This window comes from Thunnus maccoyii, chromosome 24, assembly GCF_910596095.1.
Source record: "Thunnus maccoyii chromosome 24, fThuMac1.1, whole genome shotgun sequence".
Classification (NCBI taxonomy): Eukaryota; Metazoa; Chordata; class Actinopteri; order Scombriformes; family Scombridae; genus Thunnus; species Thunnus maccoyii.
The window spans coordinates 15,617,368-15,638,127 of NC_056556.1; the positions used below are offsets into that span (position 1 = coordinate 15,617,368).

The 20,760-nt window shown below is 38.4% G+C and overlaps 3 protein-coding genes across 7 annotated transcripts in view; 2 read left to right on the top strand and 1 right to left on the bottom strand.

Moving 5' to 3' along the window:
• The first annotated feature begins 553 nt into the window (after positions 1 to 553).
• Positions 554 to 4,423, top strand: LOC121892040. Of its 2 annotated transcripts, none has more exons than XM_042404814.1 (8): positions 554 to 843; positions 1,077 to 1,248; positions 2,022 to 2,537; positions 2,720 to 2,767; positions 3,061 to 3,266; positions 3,383 to 3,542; positions 3,617 to 3,750; positions 3,913 to 4,423. In XM_042404814.1, exons 1-8 carry the CDS (start codon positions 835 to 837, stop codon positions 3,925 to 3,927), a joined length of 1,260 nt encoding a protein of 419 aa, XP_042260748.1. In that variant the 5' UTR covers positions 554 to 834; the 3' UTR covers positions 3,928 to 4,423. The 2 variants fall into 2 exon arrangements, with proteins under 2 accessions (XP_042260748.1, XP_042260747.1); XM_042404813.1 differs by having other exon boundaries at positions 557 to 843; positions 3,058 to 3,266; positions 3,913 to 4,421.
• A 202-nt stretch (positions 4,424 to 4,625) lies between these two features.
• On the top strand, positions 4,626 to 6,560 carry nudt15 (nudix (nucleoside diphosphate linked moiety X)-type motif 15). 2 transcript variants are annotated; one of them, XM_042404819.1, is made up of 4 exons: positions 4,626 to 4,785; positions 5,085 to 5,233; positions 5,971 to 6,167; positions 6,277 to 6,560. In XM_042404819.1, exons 2-4 carry the CDS (start codon positions 5,085 to 5,087, stop codon positions 6,387 to 6,389), a joined length of 459 nt encoding a protein of 152 aa, XP_042260753.1. In that variant the 5' UTR covers positions 4,626 to 4,785; the 3' UTR covers positions 6,390 to 6,560. The 2 variants fall into 2 exon arrangements, with proteins under 2 accessions (XP_042260753.1, XP_042260752.1); XM_042404818.1 differs by lacking the exon at positions 4,626 to 4,785 and adding an exon at positions 4,805 to 4,992.
• Positions 6,561 to 6,713: 153 nt separating this feature from the next.
• Positions 6,714 to 20,760, bottom strand: part of cpo (carboxypeptidase O) — a 30,421-nt gene continuing 16,374 nt past the window's right edge. Inside the window, exons 1-9 of one of the 3 annotated variants that reach the window (XM_042404817.1) lie at positions 14,538 to 14,569; positions 11,565 to 11,604; positions 11,365 to 11,466; positions 11,160 to 11,264; positions 10,788 to 10,904; positions 10,337 to 10,430; positions 9,445 to 9,647; positions 7,322 to 7,406; positions 6,714 to 7,227 (exon numbers count right to left, since the gene is read on the bottom strand). In XM_042404817.1, the coding sequence (XP_042260751.1) occupies positions 6,956 to 7,227; positions 7,322 to 7,406; positions 9,445 to 9,647; positions 10,337 to 10,430; positions 10,788 to 10,904; positions 11,160 to 11,264; positions 11,365 to 11,466; positions 11,565 to 11,573 (987 nt within the window). In that variant the 5' untranslated portion in view covers positions 11,574 to 11,604; positions 14,538 to 14,569 and the 3' untranslated portion in view covers positions 6,714 to 6,955. Of the gene's footprint in view, positions 7,228 to 7,321; positions 7,407 to 9,444; positions 9,648 to 10,336; positions 10,431 to 10,787; positions 10,905 to 11,159; positions 11,265 to 11,364; positions 11,467 to 11,564; positions 11,605 to 12,505; positions 13,845 to 14,537; positions 14,570 to 20,760 lie in introns of those variants that run through there. The other 2 variants (XM_042404815.1, XM_042404816.1) reach the window with 2 other exon arrangements.

The following is a 20,760-nucleotide window of genomic DNA, read 5'->3' on the forward strand; positions in this document are numbered from 1 at the left end:
GTACATTTTGCTGATAATACTTCGAATAGAATGCAGGACTTTTATTTTTAACAGAGTGTTATTTCATTGTGCTATTGGTATGTTTACTTAAATAAAGGGTCTGAAGGGGTCATAAGATAATTGATTAAATCCTGCTACAAAAATGTGTTTTTGTTTTTTTTGGATGTGATTTTTTTTCTCTTTGTGGAATATTGGAGAGTTTTCACCTCTTCTGGTCTTGACTTGACAGTTATTTAAATGAAACCATCTGAAAAGTTTCATGTGGAAATGTCTCTTTGGTGGAACCACTAACAACTTGTAGACTTCTGAAATGTGACAAGGGGCCACAAATAGACACTGTTGTAAGAGGCCACACACAAAAAAGAAATGTTGGACATCTTTACAATATTTTATGTAGTATTTTATAAGATTAGCTTGTGTTTTATGTAAAATCCTCTGAAAAGTAACCAGTAACAGATAAATAAATATACAGAACATAAAATGAAATACTCAAATGAAGTACCTCAAGATTAAGCACTTGAGTAAATGTTCTTACACCACTGCACCAAACCATGATCATGCTGATCCAGTCCAGTCATATTTGACCCATCAAACAAGGGAGACACAATAAATACGACAGTGTCAGTATCAAGCAATGGGATTATTGAAAACAGTGTGTCCTCCACCCAGCCAGCAGAGGGCACAGTGTCTGAGCGCAGCATAGAGCCACACAAAGGCTTAGTTTTATTGGAGATAAAGATAAAACACAGGCAAACATAGGTGAATAATCTGCAGAGTAGCTTCATCCCACTGTTTCATGGGCTGCCCTTGAAGTTAGAGCTGTTGTAAGCCTAAATGCCGCAGGTAAAGTAACTGTTTTAATATCAAACCATGTTTGACCGTACTAGCTCGTTGCTAAAACTAGTCCCTGAGTAAAACTGTCCCCTGCCGTCTCTTCGCCCTTCAGTAAAACATCTTTATAGGTATCAGAATAACTTCTGCCGGGCTATGGAGTGCATTTGGTCGTTTACAGACAGTCCTGTAAGGTTTTGTACTGTTTGATTATGTTTCCTTTAAATCTTGTTGTTTTTCTTTAGTACCATATCAGCATACAGGAGGGGAGCCAGCGGCCGCCGGTGCAGAAATGTTCGCAATGCTGCAGGTTTTATCACTGCCCGCTCTGCAGCCCGCACATCTACAAGCCCGCACACAGATACAAAGTCTACAGACATCTGCAATGTCACCTTTCAAGAGCCATTCATTTTAGAGGTAACTTACTATGTGTTTAGAGGCGATTAGTGCCGGTTTTTCTCGTATGAACACTGTATGCCAAAGTCCATTGAAAAAGTATCAAGTTTATTGTCTCCCATCGTACTGTTTTAAGTGTACTCTCCATTTTCAGACTTTAGATGTGATAGAAATAAATAGGAAGAACTTTACAATTCGGCATGCACAAAATACAGGAAGTAGCCTTATTGAACTAAAAAATGTTGCATTTGAGATTACGATTCAGTGTTATTCTCGCACATAAATCCAGTGCAGGAGACAGCAGAAGGCAACGTGAACCAGTTTTAAAAGTTAGAAAATTTTATTACAATTAGATATTAGAATTAGATATTTAGTGGTTGCATTTATGCTGAATGTACAAAAATATGAAAAGGCATTCGTAAAAGGTCATAAGTTATGCTTCACCAGGGATTTATAACAGGCGGTTAGTGTTACAACATTAAATGTAATATTTACAATGGAGTTTGGAGCGTGTCTGCTGGGAGCTCGTTGCTTACAGTATTTTATGAACATTTCTAGTAGAATAGATGGTAGAGAAACTTAAAAAAAATCAGAGCATAATATGATACTGAAAAGATAAGCTCATCTATAATAAAGTCTCAGTAATAACTGAAAACTTTTGATGATTACCTCAGTATTGATGCTTAAGTAACTAACACTTCCTCCCTCATAAATAGTAATCATTAGTATTTAGCAGTAACCCACCATTGACATTTAATATAGCTATTAACTATGTTTCATTTTCCCACCCACAGGCTACAGCATCTACAAGTGCAACCTGGGCTGCCGGCCACAAGCTCATTTCCACTGTTTTTGCAAGAAACTGCTTTTGAATCGTAATCAATTCACTCATCATCTGAATACAAAACATCAATCCCTTCCTGCAGTGGATCATCCAGTCTGCCCTGGTGTTAAAGGTGATCATAGTGATGATGATGCAGAACAGACTTTACCTCTGTCTCCATCACCAGGAGAGCCACTGAATGCTAATCCAAGTCCACTGAGCTCCTCAGGAGCAGATTATGCAGTAACATGGACCTCAGGCACTTTTTCAAACATAGTGAATGAAGAACCAACTTTAAATAATGAACCAGCCTCAGCGCCCTCAGATGATGTAGCAGTAAAGCCATGTCAAGCAGAAGTCGGGCCAAAGAAACTTGCAGCATGCCCACAATGCAACGCTGTAATGAACAAAAGATGCCTTAACATGCACATAAGAATGAAACACTCCAGCAGGACTGCACATGTGACTGCAAGTTCACCCCTCAGAGGTATTTTTAAGAATATTTTTATTTCTCTTATACATAATAAAATGTGTCAGGGTTGCATATATGGCAGGCAATATGAATATTAAGTGACTTTATATTCTTATAGTTCTTGTTTTGTTGTATATTGTTATGTAGAACTTAACTAATAATGGGAATTATTGTCTTTTTTCACAACGTAACAACAGAATCACCACCAGCTGTTGGAGGATCAGAGCTTCATCTCAGTCCCACACGTAAGCAAATTCAATCTAGGTAGAAAAATGATTTAAAAACAGATTTTTGATAGCTTGGACAGTTTAATCAAAACTTCTTATTATTTACAACCGGTTAGACTATGAAATAAAACCTATTTTTTCCTTTGTTACCAGTGATAACTTACAGAAAATGACTGCTGACACCACAGATTTGTTAATGTATTGCAATGTCATGTATGCTCGTAATGTGTTGCCCGCCAGAGACATCACATGAGAGCTTCCCAGGTGGATTAAACATGTGCTGACAGTCTGTTTTTGTTGTTTCACAGCAGTGGAGCTGGAGATCTTGACCCAGCTGAGAGTCCTCCGTCAGCAGCAGAGCCAAATCCTACAGCTGTTGCAGAAGCTCACCAACACAGACGGCATTCCTGACTCCACCGCGGCCGATCTAAGGGCCATGTTCCCCATCACGGAGGAGGACGGACTCGCTGACTTAGAGCTGAAGCTCAGTGAAAACCCAGACTTGAATAGTAGGCTTGTAAGAAGATAATAATAAGTTAATTAGAGATATTTTGTCTCGATTTCAAGGGTGTGGAAGGTTTGTGTACTTATGAATTGTTTGACTTGTTAATCATTTAAAATCTGTGGTTTCAGGTTAACTTTTTCGGGGATACCGATGGACTCCCTATTGATCAAACAGCAGAGAGGATACTGGAAAGGATGCTGTCCAACACATTTGCGAAAAGAATGGACTGGAGAGGGAAAAACAACAAGGTGTCGTTTGCATCTTCGTGTTTAAAGGAAATCGTTAACGGTAAGTGAGGAGCACTTTGTCTCACAATAAAACTGGCCTTCAGAGTCTGTAAGTTTGCCGTCTTTCCTTCGTAGATGCTGTGAGGAGAAACAGTGTGTGTGCCAGAGCTGCAGATGAAGCGGTCGAGTCTGTTGTGAAGAAATGGCTGCAGCAGGCGGGAGAGAGGGATGAAGGGACAGAGGGAAGAAGACAGGAGAGAACAGAAGTGGTGAGTATCTCTGTCTTTTTTGCAGCACCATTGATGTTTTCAATTTAAAAGAAATGCTGGTAAATGGATACTGAAAACTTGTCAGCTAAAATCACTGTGCTGATTTTCTTCTTTTACTTTATCAAAAAATAACTTGAAAAACTTTGATTTCTCTTTCCACAGGAAGAAGACATTTGATCTGCTGTTTTACACATCAATGTATCACTTGTCTCCCTTTGTCTCCAGTTTTATTGGAGTTAAATGGCTGAATTAATTGTGTTAAGTTCTATTAAGATGAAGGCTCTGTTGAGTTAAATGTATTGGTTGTCATAAAGTGGATGTAAAATATCTAAATATGAATTTCCTTGTGGGACAATAAAGATCTGATCTGAGCTGAACTACTGGATTTATTTATTATTGCCACATTAAGATTGAGTTGTGACATTGCAGCATCATGGTTTAAGATTATAGTCAGTGCTAAAAGATTTCAATAATTCAAAAATAATAATATGTATTGACGTCTAAAAGTTTGTAATCACTACACCCTGCTAGATGCTTTATTTTGGCCTCTAAAATACTCAGAGAGAAGAGGGTACATGATTAGGACAAATAGGAATAAGCAAAAACACTAAACCCAGCAGTAAATCCTCATCCAACCATTTTCACTGTTCTCACATGCACTTTACTATCCATTTCATACATGTATATCTTAGAATTTATATATATATATTAAAAAAAGGGCTTTCGTTTGTAATCTAAGTGATAAAAATAATTTACAGATGCCAATAGCAGTGATTACCCTTTCCAGTTTATCCTGTAGGATAAACAATAAGCCCAACTCGTCACTAGGTGGCAGTGTTGCACCCCGGTTCTTGCGGTTGCTAAATCTGGTGCTTTTACATGTTATTATTGTCCATTGTATAAAATAAGTACAAATTATAGTTTTTTTTTGCTCAGAGAAATAAGTGCAAAAACTTTGCTGAAGAACTGCGTAGCCAAAGAGTGTTTAACTGTCAAGAGAGTCAACCTATTGCTCAGCAAATTCAAAATAACCGGATAAATAGAACAATTTTGACAATATAAAGTGCTCTGTCAACTATGTATTACTTACACACCATAATATTGTTGCTACCTTATTTGATAGAACCAAACAACAAGTTAATAGACCTAAAGTAAGACAACAAGACTAGTCTCCCAACCAGTTTTTTTCTTTTTTAAAGCGAAGACGGAAGTGCACAGATATGAATCATCTTGTATCTCCTGGTTAGTCCATGTGATAAGCTTGTTACATGTCCGTGTTAGCTTCGTTTTAGCTAATTTTGTGTCATTTTAAAGCACTTTTTGTCTTTGACCAGATGTCAGTTACAGTCGTGAAGCGTCCAGGGGTTGGGGTCGGGGTGCTGGTCACAGATTCAGCCCATCCAGGCTGTGTTCTCCTGGGGAAACGGAAAAGTGCAATGGGCAAAGGGACGTACCAGCTCCCCGGTGGCCACCTGGAGTTTGGGTAGGTGGGTAGTGGGTAAAAAAAAAGCTCCATTCACAATTCTGATAGTGCAGTTTATATATGTAATGTATTATTTTACACACTTCGCTGCTGCCGTGTTATGCCGTCATTGTGGAAATTTGAATAAAATAAAATCTTTAAAGTCAGTTACATTATGCCGAATTCACCCTGAAAGTTAACCAAGTATTGAGAGACGTTCTTTAGTTATATTGCTACCAGTGTCTGCAAAATAAGCGTGCCAAGTCTAATTTGATACATTTTTAAAATGCAGTTTGGTGCATGGAAGTGAGGCTTTGTAGCAACTTCATTAAAGGTATACTATGCAGGATCAACAAAACAAAACGTATAGACTCATACAAAAGTAATCCCTCTCAGTCATCACTTACGATCCACTAGAAGTGTGTGGTGGTGAACTTATCTGCAGAGACTCTGCCCTCTGCCTGTATTTTCTTTTTATTTTGTGTTCTGGACACTCCTGGGTGTCGACCTTCGTGCAGTGGGTGTGTAGCCCCCAGCCAATAACAGCGTGCAGGGTGTGAGGTCAAGACTTGTAGAGTAGCGACCAGGTTACACGACTGTCTCCGTCTCTCTCCTCTGCTCCGCTCTGCTCTCTGTCTCTGTGTCATGGATGTATAAAGAGCTGCTGGTCTGTGTGTCTGCCTGCCCTCATATTTGAAATGGTGAAAAACCTGAATGACTTCCAGTGGATGTGACACTGATTTCTTTGTCGTTGAAAGAGAGTCGTGGGAGGAGTGTGCTCACAGAGAGGTGTTGGAGGAAGCAGGGGTGCATTTGGTGAACGTCAGCTTCGCGTCAGTGGTGAACTCCATCAGACTGGAGGAGCAGTACCACTACGTCACCATCATCATGCAAGGAGTACTGGACAGGGAGCAGTCAGGAGAACCAGAGAACCTGGAACCAGAGAAGAACGAAGGTATGTGAGGAGGAAATTCTGTTTTTCATGAGTTTAAAACGGAATAAATAAAAATTTACATCCACCTGAGCAGTTTGTTATAAAGACTGTGTGGTCATCTCCCTGCCAGGCTGGAAGTGGACGCAGTGGGACCAGTTTCCTCCTGAGGAGCAGCTGTTCCTGCCTCTAGCTGGTCTGAGACAACAAGGCTTCCAGCCGTTCAAGAACTCAAACAAACACTGAAACTGCCTGTTACACTGGGAAACTTTCCTCATCCTCAAAGGATAAAACAGACATACCTCTTTAAAGTGTGCATCAGTGGTTGCTCTACTTATCTGCTTTTTCCCCAGTTATGTTTTTCTGTTATGATACATGCTGTCATTTTTGCCAATATTATAAACTGTTACAATTACAGAGCAGTAGAGGGTTTTGCATTTTTTACTTTAGGAATTCATGTCATTCAGATTACTAGATGTGGTTTCATTTAAGTTTTTTAAAAAAATTCAGTTTAGATATACAAAAATGGGCTTCACGGATGTTCAAAAAACACACACGAACACAAGAAAATGGAGTGCATTTAAAGATTTTATTCCTAATTCAATAGATATAAATATTTCAGAACATTCAAATACACTGTTCAGCTGTTGTGTAATAGTTTGAACTAAGAGTTCATTGTTATTTATTCAACAGATGCTATTTATCACATAATTTATCAACAATAAAAAAATCCCTCAACTGAGAATAAAAAAAACCTTCAAAACCAATTTAAAATCTAAGTTGTCAGTATCCCTCATGCAGTTTTAACCACTTCACATCAGGGTGGCGCTGGTGACACCCAATGCCAAAAGCATGGTCCACAGGGTTGCGGCAGCAGTGGCCGTGGCACTGGTCACTGCAAAGGTCTTGTCGTGGGCGTAGGTGATAATGTGCAGGGCTCCGCTGTAGGCCTCCTCACAGGTTGGTTGGATCTGGTCCTGGGGAAGCTCAAAGCCATATTGTCCTTTGTCTCTCAGCTCAAATGTGTAGGAGAAGGGGATTCCCTGCATCCGAGCCCAGTCTCTGGATGAACCAGCGTTGGGGTCTATAGGAAGAGTTACAAATTTTCTTCATGTAGCCTTCCTATAGTAACCACTTTATTTGAATTTACAGTTGATGTGAGGTAGGTGTTAACTTACACAATACAGCCGGTGAGGTTCCTACAGTATAGTTCATCCCGTGGACTTTCTTAATGGCGTCTGCTGCAGCCAAACCCACCTTCATCTGAGGAATTAGACATCAGTTATTGTCACACAGTTATTGAAATGTGCAGGGATCCAGAGCACTTAAGGTTTGACCCCTGTTTGAACCAAAAATCTACAGTTTTCTTGAGAGAAGCCTAATGGTGATAAAGCACACTGTTCTGTGTGTACAGACACTGTAGGCTTTAATTGAAAAGAATTTGAGCTAAGCTGGATCCACCGTGCCTTCACATAAATTAGCAATATCATATTTGGGAATTTACAGTTTATCACATGGCAATATTCTTTGACAAGTTATTAACATTTTGTGTAGGTTTCCTTTTAGTTTAAGGCATTAAACTGGAGGGCAAGTCCAGCTCTTTGCCGTGTTGCCCCTCTGCTTTGTGACTTGCGTTAACAGAGCTGAAAAGATTATGAAATGTTGCTCAATTTTAAGTTGTGAAACCTCATAATTCATGATTTTATTGAAAACATTACCAATGACACTGATGTAAATGCCAAACTAAGCCGAGAGTCATTTTTTTATTTTGTCTGAACCATGCAAGCCATCTAGCTTGCCTTGGTAATGGTAACTAGAAAGCTCATGCTCATCCATTTGTTTTTAGCATCTACATCAACTCCGTGTGCCTATACATTGGGTTTTCTAGACTAATGAGCACACTGTATTCACCCATAGTTTAGAAACAAGCACAGGCAACTGGGAGATGCCAGGGAACCGTTTTACAAGGCAGGAAATACAGATTTAAACTTGCAGGAACTTCATCAGTATTAATGACATTATTTGACACCCCTCCTCCAAGATCAGGTCCTGAGGCTGGCATAATAGTCTAGCAAAATGAGCTCAGAAATTAGGCTCAGCTCAGACTGACATGAGAATGTCAATGCACACTTATGAGTTATGACACAAACACTGTGGTGAGGGAGTGTGAAATGTTTTTGCACCTTGTTGGACCACGGCATCTGATGAAGCTATATGGAGTGAACAAACACTGTAGCCTCACAGTATAATTCCAGAAATTATTGAACTGTTTATTGAGTACTTTTTAAAATAGTTATACATTGTTAATTAATCAGGGGGTGCATTTAGATGTGCGAAACTACTCCAGTTTGCATTATTTTCTCTAACTGCTCCAGATGTACCATATCATTCTTCCTGTTTGTGTTAAAATAGTACTTTAGTCTATATGTACAGCATACAGCTTAGGAACATTTTTGATTCCTGGGTATCCCTGACTCATTTAACTGAATGACAACTTTACCAGTCTAATCAAAAAGACCCGACAGGATGTTCTTTCATCAATTTTGGAGGCTCAGTGTTCATAAATCAATCCTGCTCCCAGTTCACGTTTTGAGATTTATAATTGAAAGCCTCTTTAGATCATCCATTTAAGTCTCATTGACTCTCTGTCGTGCCAAGCCAAAGAACGATGGTGTCATTTGGCTTAGCAGAGCAAGCCAGCTTCCCTCCACTAAACTCCTGCTAAGGCTGGAGAAACAAATGGACATAATCCTGCTTTGCATAATTTTCTCTGGAAGACAGCTCCGGTGGGTTATTACCTGCATCGCCCTCCTTCCTAATAGCAACCAGCCTCTCATTTTCCACTATCAACGTTTCGCAGCTTTCTCAAATCATCCCTGTTCCACTTGGTCTTGCCAGATGAGGACTGACCAATTTTGTAAACTGAGTTAATGACATGTAGTATGTTTCATATGCACTGTGTGAGGTCCTAATGCATTTTGCCCTGCACTATTCCTTACTGTGTATCCAAAATTATATCCAATTCCTCAAAATACATTATTCTTAGCATCTATATTGAATTGTTTTCCACAGATGAGCTCATTTACAATGGGTTTTTTGTCATGTGTACGCTCAGTTTCTATGGCAATATGCAGAGTATTCTCTTTATTAATGTAGAAGCATGCAGTGATAATTATAATTGGGCTATAAACATGCATATACGCTGTTTCCCCTGAATTATGTTGTATTATGTCTATCGTGTGTGCATGTTCATTCTCAGAAATGCATGCACATGCATCACTGTGTCTGTAGATTTAAATACCAGCTCATCGTAGTTGGGGGCGGTGAAGTTGGGGTTTCCATATGGAATCAGGAGCAGCTGGCTGTAGGAGTGGATGGTGAGGAAACACAGGAAGTCTTCCTTCCGGGTTCCTACAAAGTAAGTTACAGCCTGGGTCTCGGGCTCAGACACAGGTTTTCTCCCACAGTAGATTTCTGAGCTGCAGTTAAATGATACCCCGATTGCTGTGAAAGCAGCCAAAGAAATAGAAAGATTTCAGTCAATGTAGTATTATCTCCGCTTCTTCACATAACATAGGCTAGCCTGCTGTGGCTCACAGTGAACCAAAACAGTAAAGTTGGGGGCTGTAAAAACCAAAACAATGAGCTGAAAGATGCTAAAACGCTGTATAGAGTTGAAGGAACTGCAGTGTGATAATTCACTGTGGATTCATCACAAGTGATCATCGATTAATGTACTGTAAAAATATAGATTATAGACACTTTAAACAGACACTTATAGACTGAAGTCACAAATAGTGATGTAATTGCCAGAAGTTTGGCTCTATATTCAACATCTTTTTGTTTGTTGTTGCCAGGGGCAGAAATCCTGTGAAAGAGCACCATAGGACATTAAATCTAGTAAATCCAATGAAACCTAATGAACGATGATTCTGAGTTGCATTGTGCGAATTGTAGGATCCAGTGTTTTTAGACTTAAATTCTGGATATGTCTGCTTCAATTTTGACAATTTTGCTGTTTTTTACCCCTGTAAAACAAATGTGTAATGTGTGAGCTTCAGGAACATCTTGGGGGGGGGGGGAGTTGTGTTTTTCAACACACGTAAGCCACTGCTATCAAGTAATGGGCTATATTAATATTACAGTATAATATTAATAACAACAACAACAACAACAACAACAACAACACTCACAGCCCCAGTTGGCGTCAAAGTTGCGGTTGAGATCAGTGCCATAAAAATCGCAGCCTTCAGGTCCCGGTGACCTGTTCTTCCTCCAGAGTCGAGTCTAAATGGGTCAAAATGGTCAGTCAGTCAAACCAGATGGTTCTGATCCTTCTATCAATTTAGTAATAAATAAAATGGGCACTCAACATTTCTCTATAGACTTAAATGTTTCCTTGGATTTAATATTATTATTCCATTCCTGTTATTTTGAAAATGATTTTGTGCTCAGGGAATGTTGAGCATCCTAAATCATTGTCTGCACTGATTAATTTGTGGCTCATATTAAAACTTTACTGCTGCATCTCTTCCAGACTATCATCCTCTAATATCCTGCTCATCCATGGTTTGAGAGCTTGAGTCACAGCTCAGAACCCCGGAGAGGTAATTAGAAAAATGTCCATCAAATGCGAGCACTAACTGTCTTGTCCTTCCAGGAGTAGATGTAGCCATCCACGTTGAGCACCGGGGTGACGTAGAAGTCCATGTTCTTCATCATCTCTTCCATTTTTGGATCTGTTTTGTATGCTTGCAGGATCTGATTTTAGCGAGTAAACAAAGACATCAGGGTCAGACTGATATATTGGTTTGCTGAGAGATTTATTAAATATGCTGCAGTAAGATATTAACTCATGTCATCTACTTCAGACATGAGTTTTCCCTTACCACAGTACCACAGTTAAATAAAACAGCCAAGAAAGCCAGCTAAATAATATTCTCCTTGTTAATTTAGTATTTCTTGTGTTCATTTCAATGATAAATGATGTTTTTTTAATGATTACTTGTCTCTTACCTGTCTGACAAAGTATTGACAGAAGGCTGGGGCAATCCACTCCCTGGCGTGAATACCACAGTCCATCCAGATAGCTTTCTTTTTCGCTCCAGTATTCAGGCCAATCTGGAAGACAAAAATCATATAGCCTCTTATATGACTACTGTATAACACAAACACACACAAAATGTCTGATTTAAAATGAACAATTAAACATTTGGATTACCTTGAGCAAGCTAATGGGCCTATTCTCATAGGTCTGTCCGTATGTCATTATGCTTACAACATCAGGATAATCCTTCACCATCTGATCCATCCATTTGGTGATCTGTAGGAGGGACAATTGTTACACATCAGTGTATGTGTGCGTCTGTGTGCAGTGATCTGTCAAAGTAATGTGTGTGACAGGTGATGGCGCCTTCTCACCTCTGGCATGGGGTGGTATTTGTAGTAGTCATACTCCACTCTGTTGCACACAGCAAAATACAAGAGACACATGAGAAGTAGTGGTTTTTCTGAAGTATCTCCACAATATTTTGTTGTATTTTATGCAAACATATCCTAATATGTTAAAAAATGATAATCATAAGTCGTCTTGAGAGAAGCCATTTGTACTTCTACACTAAAACTCAGATTTGCTGAATGTAGTCTGGTTAAAATCACCAGGAAGACATTTATAATATATTGCACATGCAGAAATGTATTGACGGATTTACAGATTTTAAAGTTACAAAATTGCTGCAATTTATTACAGCTGCTGCAAAAAAAGAAGCAGTGGAAAGTTAGTACTTTATACTTAAATACAATTTTGAGATACCTTCTTTGCCTAGGTATTCTCATCTTATGTTACTTTACACTTACATTCCTCTATATTTATCTGAGACCCATAGGTTTACATAGTATGCAAACCTATGAGCCTTAGAGGTCCTGGTAGGTAGATTTGGTAAGTAAATGCATGTGCAGTAATAATATTATATATGCTGATATGGGCCATTTTGCATTACTTTTACACTTGATAGTTTAAGTACATTTTGCTGTACCTTTGTACTTTTACTAAAGTATACATTTGCATTGGAGTATTTTTGGTATTTTATTATTGCTGCTTTTATTCAAGTAAAGGATCTGAATGCTTCTGTTCAACCACTGACTACTCTATATGATTTGGATGCTAAGGAATCCAAACATAGCTGATAACACATTATGTAAAGTAGTCCAGTCAGTCACATGACTTAAGTACATTGCAAATATGATTTTGTAACACTAACTATATTACTTTCAGAGTAATGTCCCCAGCCTTGCCATGTTTGCCTCCTGTGAATTAATATTTGACACAAGCTGTCAGTAAGTAATTTCTAAATAAAACTCACCTTTCTACCGCTGCTGCTCCCACTGCTGAAAGCAGCACAAGACTCAGTCCCACAAATTTAAACATTGTCACTTTGTGAAAGTAAACTCCTGGTTTGCAACTGTTAAATAAACTGACCTCAGGATGCACAGGCTTTTATAGAAAACATGCATCAGATAAAGGGACACCTTTGCCTCAGCCACAGCCCCCCACAAGCACATGTTATCATTGTGTTGGCTTGGTTAATGTGTAATCTGAACTGAGAAACTTGATTACTTCATATCCTTTTAAAGAGAAACAAATTGGTCATTACTGACTCTAATGACTGGTTGTACTCCTCAGGGTCAAATGATTCACAAATTGATCAAAACATATCCATAAAATTGTGGACTTAAGCCACAATTAATTACACTAAATTGCTGTGTAATCGTCTTTGTCAGCTGTTATCTGCCCTCTTCACTTTATGTCCAGTATGACGTTTTGTGTTTCTTAACTGCAAAAAGTTTTATTGCATCTCCTCCTCCTTAGCTTGGATTCAACATACAGTACCTATTGTAGGTGGAGTGAACATCAGCATTGTTCATGGCCAAGAAATGACTTGGCACGTGATATTTATCTTCCATCTGAGCTAATATACTTCATGAGAAACATAATCAGAAACAAGAGATAAACTGACATGATAGTATTGTGAAATACTTTTGATTTGAATCTGTCTTACGCTAATGAGACCTTGGAAATCATCACTGAAATGGTTTTAGACACAGGAGAACATGTTTTTAAAATAAGAATATAAGAGGGAGAAGATTATATAAAATCAAAGATATTAAAGGTGAGAATAATTATGGTAGACTTAATGAGGAAGAGCAAAGGTCCACTAAGTATTGTATCATAAAGGCAGGTGCTGCACATGTTATTCAGCACAGCGATAAAAACACAAGTGTCTGTGGTCAGTTCCATGTGAGTAAAAGTATGCCTTTGATTGCCTGATTGGGAAAATGTAGTCATTGGATTTTACTTGTTGTTTGGAGGAAAAGTTTAAACGGTGGACAGCGTGTCTTTGTGTTACATTAGTGAAGCATACAGTACATGCAAACAGAAGGATGAACACCTCTCCACACTATAACCCGCTTCCTACTTTTTATACATCTTCCTTCAGTAGCTTTAACATAACCTTCTTTAATGTACAACACAAAAGGACATTTTTAATCAAATGTTGGGCTGTTTATTTTAAGCTATGTGTCATGGAGTGGAGCGTGGAGCAGGTGGACCCAAACGGAGGAGACAGCAGGAACTGAAGAACACTCTTTAATGAAGGTTACGTGCAGGCAGCGCAAAACTGAACAGGACAGAACAAAACTGAGCTTCACTGAACAAAGGATCAAACAAGACTGAACCACAAACCAGAACTTAAATACAAACTGAACTAATGAAACAACAGGGAACAGGTGGCAAGACACAAGGGCAGGCTGGGAGCTGATTGGCTGGGGAAAACACAGGGAGCAAAGCTGGGCTTACGAGACTGAATGCAGGGCAGGTGTGGAGGGAAAAGCAGGCTGGGGAAAACAAGAAAATCACGAAAGGCAATAGCTGCTCTGAGCTGAGGACAAATCAAACAGAACGTCATCCATGAATGACATATGAGTCTATAATGTATAATCATCTTAATGTATAAACCATCATAAATTAAACTGTCTCAGTCTTACATAAATTATACTTAAAATGCACGAGTCATACTGAGCAAACACAGCAAATAAACTTCAGCATTACATTGCCAACCGATGAACCTTTACCATACAAGACACATAAATTGCTGTTGACGTAAACATGAACCAAGAAATCTGTTAAGTGGAAGGCAGCATGTAACTAGGGATGTGCAGAGAGCCCAGTATTTGTATTTGTTTTTGTATTTGTATTTGTGGAATACAAATACAAATCATTGTCGCATGTAAAGTGGAAAGAGGGTTAAAAATCCTGTTTTTGTTTTTATTAAGCTTTTAACTTAAAATTAAAGTGTTACAATAAGTGTAACATGTAAGTGTAAGTGAATTAACTACCTTACGAAGGAGGTCCCCAAACCAGGTCTCGAACTGGAGTCTCCCAATCATAGATGACTTCGCTGACTACTGAGCTAAAACTTTACTCATTGCCTCATTGCAGACAGACCTCTACCCATTTATACACACATAAGACAGAGACAGCACACCGTTTTTTCTTCCTGAAAACAAATAACTTTTGAAATATTTGTATGAAACAAATATTCATAAAAAAAACAAAAACACTATTTGTTCTTTGCCGAATAATGTATTTGTATTTGGGCACACCCCTACATGTATCAACATAAAGAAAGACAGCTGTTGCTCAGAGTTTCAGTTTACACTTAGTTTCTATGAGAGTCAATGTAGCAAGCAACAGTATCTCAAGTCGTCCTTAAATATAATCTACAACCTCTTATCTGTCTGTTTTCCACTCAACCCAGTCATAAACAGGCAGAAAAGCCTGAGGGTATGGTGGACTGGTGGAGGGACATTAGGCCACACTGGGACAGAACCATAACACCATGCTAGTGGTCAGTCGGTTTATTGATCCACCACTTTGGTTCAGATTGAAATATCTCAATGACTATTGGATGGATCCCAATGAAAGTTTGTACCGTCATTCATGGTGCCCAGAGGATGATCCCTACTGACTTTTACTGTAGTGCCCCCAGCAGATCAAAGTTTTTACTTATGTTGGAAAATGTTTCAACATCTATTTGATGCATTGACATAAAATTTTATACAGATATTCATGGTTCCAAGAAGTTGCCTGATGATTTTTTTTTCCTTGAGGAAACTTCATTAACAAGCATTTGGTTCTTCTTTTAGTAAGAATGTTGCCAAAGTGTGTTTCAGTCTGCTAATATAGCCGTTTATAGTTTGTGGTGACTCATCTTTAGTTTGATACATTCATCTAAATAATTACTTATTACATGGATCATCTGTTGTTGCTTGCTCCCTTATTGAAACTTATCATATGAAACAGTGGTTATATAACATCATTATCTGGGAATGAGCAACAAGCAGTGTGTCTTGTGCAATCTCACGATACATATTACCATCTCAGTCAATTGGCATACTTTGACATCACACCAGCAACTATGCAACAATAGCTTCCTTAGGGCATTTTTAAACACATTTTCTTCATAATACACCAGATGCATAAACAACGTTTCATTCATCGGTGAGGCTGAAATGAAACTGGTAAACATCAGATGTGCTGATGTGGAATGCATGACATTATGGGCTCAATCTAATCTAGTTTTTTCATTTTTAAAATAACAAGCTATAATCTGATCCCTGGAGTGCAGTGTGACCAGAGTGCCCAGCTGAGGAGTCCTCACTGTGGTCCTCACATCCGTTTTTGGTATATTTTGGTGCCAAGTTCTCATTGCTGTAATGTTTATACTGTGACATACTCTGTGAATGTTTTTTTTTAAAAAAAATTTCAGTGGTGTTGCTGTTGTTGCTCTTGCTAAATACCCAGTTCATCTGCCATCCAGTTCTTTTTCTTCTGCAGCTGTTGTTCAAAACACTTTACTTCCTGTGTGCCAGGAAAGATTTTACCCAGGACAGACAATGCACCATGTGTTTAGATTACTGAATGTAAAAGCTTCCAACAGCTGAAGTCAAATCCCTTTTGCATTAAGAAATCAATTATACAAGCGTTGCAAACATTCCTGTGGTCCAGCATTATATAATTGCTTTGGCTCGATTTTCATAACAGAGGCTCAATTTTGCAAAACTCTTAACACAAAGTGTTCATTCAAGTAATGTTGGCCTCAAATTCTCACATACCATACAAAATGAAAGCATCTGTATCCAATTAGGTACAGGAATAGATTATACGGTAAATTAATCAGATCATCACAACGTTGTATGTGTTCATCACTGAATTTTAATCATTGTCGCATTTTACTATAAAATTACATGGTCATTATCAAATAAAGACCATCTAATTATTATCATTAAGTAATGACAAAATAATGTTCAGTTTATGTAGGGGTCAGTGTTTGAAAAAGTTCATTTTATCTACTGAATATTGTGTAATACTGTATACAGATAATGAAGTCTACAAACTGACTACAGTAAATCATACATTCGTAGGCAAAATGACAATTGCTATTGTACTTCACTGCATCAGTTTAGTTTTTCTGTTCTGTATCGATCACAAAGTTTATTTTTATCTGAGACATCAAACCTTATTAAGTGATTTAAATCACTTGATGCTGCAAACCACACAGCAAAAACAATTTACTGATGTAAACCTCAATACATTGCAGCATTTTGACAGAATATTTGTGCTTTTTTTTCTCTTTTTTTTCTTTCCATCACTCCCATACTTATGCTTCTGTATTCCGTGGACTGAGCATTTGATTTAATGTTTTTGCATTTTGTATGTAAGGGCAGCATTTTGTGTGTAAAGATAAGAATTAGGCAAGTAATTTTGGTTCTTTGCATTAAGAATTTTACAAATTAAAACTGCCAAAGTAAGCTGTAACCTTACCGATACAAATGAAGAATAAATGAATGTGAAAATTAAAAGTGCTGCCACTGTTGCAAGGTCTGCCTTTACATAAGTACACTTGTTGGTTTGTAGAACTCATACATGTACCATCTGACCAGCAGAGGTCAGTACAATGCTGAGTTTAGATCAAACCTGTAGCATAAGATAATCAAAGACGGATAAAATGAACAGAGGCAGGGTGCTGGCAAACACCTGTGCACCCAGTAAAGATGAATACAATAAGCTTCATTGCAAAATCAGAGGGAGAAAATCATCACCCGATGTTCAAAAGTGGACAGTCTCTTGATAAAAACAGAGTCAAGTGAGTGTATGTAGGTGTTGTTATATTGTCAAATTAGAATTTGTTATCACATCCGGCCAGTGTTTTTTAATCCAAGTTTTAGCCCATTGAGATTAATTAGTGTAGGAGTGAAGTCTTTTCTTTATTCAGAGCTCTCTCTCTGTCTCAGTCTGGGTGCTGCGTGGTTATAGTCTGACTTTAAAATGCTTGCATGTTAACTACACCTCAGCAACTCAAGTCTTTATTCCCTTTCCTTTGCTGACATGTGCATCATGTCTATTCATGAGCTGCTCATAAGATACTGAGACAAAACCTGTCTCAGCTTCGGCCCTGTTTGTACAAACCCAGGACGTGTGTGCGTGTGTCCCAGATAGAGAATCAAAGCACACATCACGAGCTGTTTCTTCATAATGATGGATGAAAACACTAATGCTTTTGGATGAGAGAGGCAGGCCACTCTGTTGCACTCAGGCACAATCTTACATTTCAAAAAGTGTTTGTGTGTACACTCAGTATCACCTTAACTCCACTCATAGCATTTTAAGTTTGGATTGGGGAACATGCACAGCTGAGAATACATAATTATTCTCAGGGAGTAGAGCTGAATTTCATTTTTTTGGTTCTACATTATGTAGTCAAACATGCAGGGTAATACTTAATCTTCTCTCTAGTTTGGGACTCATTTGGAGACAGACACAAACATCGCATCACCTGACAGTTTTCATCTAACACTTTCTGATCACTCCAGCAGTTGATTCCAGCAGTGGACTCTTTGTTTTATGAGGTTCAGTTAACATGGGGAGTGCATGTGGGGAGGAAAAGCTGTGTCAACACTGGTGAGGCTGCAAAGGGACAGGCAGGTTTTTGGTGCACACATTCCTGAAGGGCTTTAGGGTTGTTATGGGTGGCTGGGTTTTAAGAGGAGAAGTGTCTGCTGGTGCTACATGGTTGTGTGTGTGTGCGTATGTGTTTGTCATTAAATGTGTTTCAGCCTCACAGCTTCACCACTCTGGAAATGCATCCCACATTTGCATTTTTACACAGGCAAGAGATAATTAGCTTAGCTTAGCATACAGATTGGAGGCAGGTGGAGAGAGTGAGCTTGGCTTCTGTCCAAAAATCTGTACACGAACAAAAATTCAAAGATGACATTTTGTGTAATTACTGAGCTTTGGAGGTGGTTACGTGGACTTTTTCAACCTTTGGACAGAGCCAGGCTAGCTGTTGACAGTATTTGTGCTAAAATAAGCTAATCATCTCACAGGATTAGGAGAATATCCTTGGGCAACAAAGGAAGTCTAACAAAGAAGTTGTCAAACATTTCCATGTCGAAACCTCAGAATACACACTTAAGGCCGTGGAGTCCTATTAGATAGATTTTCTTCCTTATGGGAAGGTTTCAGTTTATTTTCTTGTCAACTACATCTCTGTTCATACTTAACATGAAGAGACAGATTACAGTCATTATTATGCATACATGCACTGGGATAATATTAAAGAATTCTCCTGTGAAATTAGTTTATTTCCTTACTTTGCAGGAAACCACTGATATCCTTTAAGGACCCTGGAAAATCCCTTAAACCAACTTTGAGAACACTAGCTTGGGTGCTGTGAGGCTTTGGCAGAAAACACAACTTTCCAATCCCATCGACGTGAGAAGCAGATTGCTGATGATACATTTCTCATCATCTGTTATAGGGTTTCCTAAATATCCCATGCCAGGTCCCTGTAAATAGATGGAGCAGACAACAGACCCTCATTTGACAAGGTTTTATTGAAGTGAAGTCATTTGGATATCACATTTGGAAATCACCAACTGTCGTTGGTAGATGTTATGATATAGAATGTTGTACAGTAACTGGAGAGATAACTCACTTGATAAAAAGCAACATTGTGCTGTAGATCAGACTTTTGATATATTTTACTGAATTAGCTGCTTTCCATTGGTTCTGATGATTCTGATTGCTGCTATTTCAAATTAGATCATTCTGGTAGAGTTTAGTCTGCTTTTGCTGATAGCTTTCCAGAGCACTGATGAAAGTGTCCCACAAGGATCAATAATAGGCCCCCTACTATTTACTCTATACATAAATAATATTTATTTTCCAAATTGCAACATTCATTTGCTGACAATACCATCTTGTATGCCACAGGCTCTACCACAAACCAGGTTACCAGTTGACAACCTCCAGAACTTGTTTCATTATTTTTAAAGCTTTTTCAAAACTCCAAAAAGACTAATGGAAATCTAATTGATACTATACAGCATTATATGTACTTAGGAATTTGGTTAGATGCTACAAAATTCATGTTGACTGAACACCGCGCTCAAGAACTAAAAGTTCAAATCGGATTCTTATACCATGTTTTTTACTTTTAAAACAGAAAGTATTTGCTCAAAACCAAGATATTTGTGGCACTCACCTCTGTGAGTTATTTGAAAAGGTCAGAGGTCATTGCTGATACCTTGAAGGCGTCAGAATACCTGTGTTTTACATTTTTTAAGGCCTTGCTATCCAAGTTGCTGAAATATTTAACATGTTAGTCTAGTTCAAAGTCAACAAACATGACATCAGATCACAGGATTGGTTAGCTTTAAAGTTCCAACTGATTTCTAGTAGCACTTCACCACCGAAGGTGCAAAACAAACCCAAGTTAGAGATGCTCATTCTTGTGAGGGACTTTAAAGTTCTACTTACTGACATTTCAATTATAGTGTGTGTGTGTGTGTGATGACTGATTTGTGTGTGACTGAACTGTCTTGTTGTGATGTGGTTTGTACGTAATTGTAGTTCTAAGGCCTCTTGTAAAAGAGATCTTGATGTCAATGAAATTTCTTTAATAAATAAAGCGAAACCTGTCTATACCTTCTATTTCATTGCAATTTTATAGAATGAAAAATAAACATTAAGATCCATCTGTTGGTCAAACCAGCATTCATTTTTATGCACATTGGTAACTTGAGTGCTTTACCTGTGCTACATTTCCTTCAGTGGAATTTTACACAAGGAATGTTGCTTCTACTAAAGTAAAATACCAACAAAATACCTCTTCTGGAGCAGCATGTTCTGATCGCCCAAAGTATCATAGGGTGAATAGCTCCCATCTCATCAGACATGCTGATCATGACCTGTGTGAAAACCTTGATACAGTGAAAATCAATATAGTGTGGCTGCCAAATTCACAACATCACAGGCTTGAGAGAAAGAGGAAGGGAGAGACTTTTGGCATTGCTTTAATAAGCCGTTATCTTAAAAAATGGAATAAACACCAGCACATGTTAGCCAAGCTGGAGCACCACACACATATTCCTCCCACACACAGCAATAGCAATATAAAAGCAAATCAATAGAGGCAGCAACACTTGTAAAACCATCAGCAGGACAGACAGCAACCACCTAAGAAATCACAAATACAAATAGTGAAGCCCTCCT

Excerpts from the sequence above, each read along its gene's own strand:
- LOC121892040 (XM_042404813.1), top strand. Across the intron at positions 2,538-2,719 it reads TGCAAGTTCACCCCTCAGAG|AATCACCACCAGCTGTTGGA; the intron begins GTATTTTTAAGA and ends ACGTAACAACAG. Across the intron at positions 3,543-3,616 it reads TTTAAAGGAAATCGTTAACG|ATGCTGTGAGGAGAAACAGT; the intron begins GTAAGTGAGGAG and ends TTTCCTTCGTAG.
- nudt15 (XM_042404819.1), top strand. The coding sequence starts at position 5,085 with ATGTCAGTTACAGTCGTGAAGCGTCCAGGGGTTGGGGTCGGGGTGCTG. Across the intron at positions 5,234-5,970 it reads GGTGGCCACCTGGAGTTTGG|AGAGTCGTGGGAGGAGTGTG; the intron begins GTAGGTGGGTAG and ends TGTCGTTGAAAG. Across the intron at positions 6,168-6,276 it reads GGAACCAGAGAAGAACGAAG|GCTGGAAGTGGACGCAGTGG; the intron begins GTATGTGAGGAG and ends TCTCCCTGCCAG.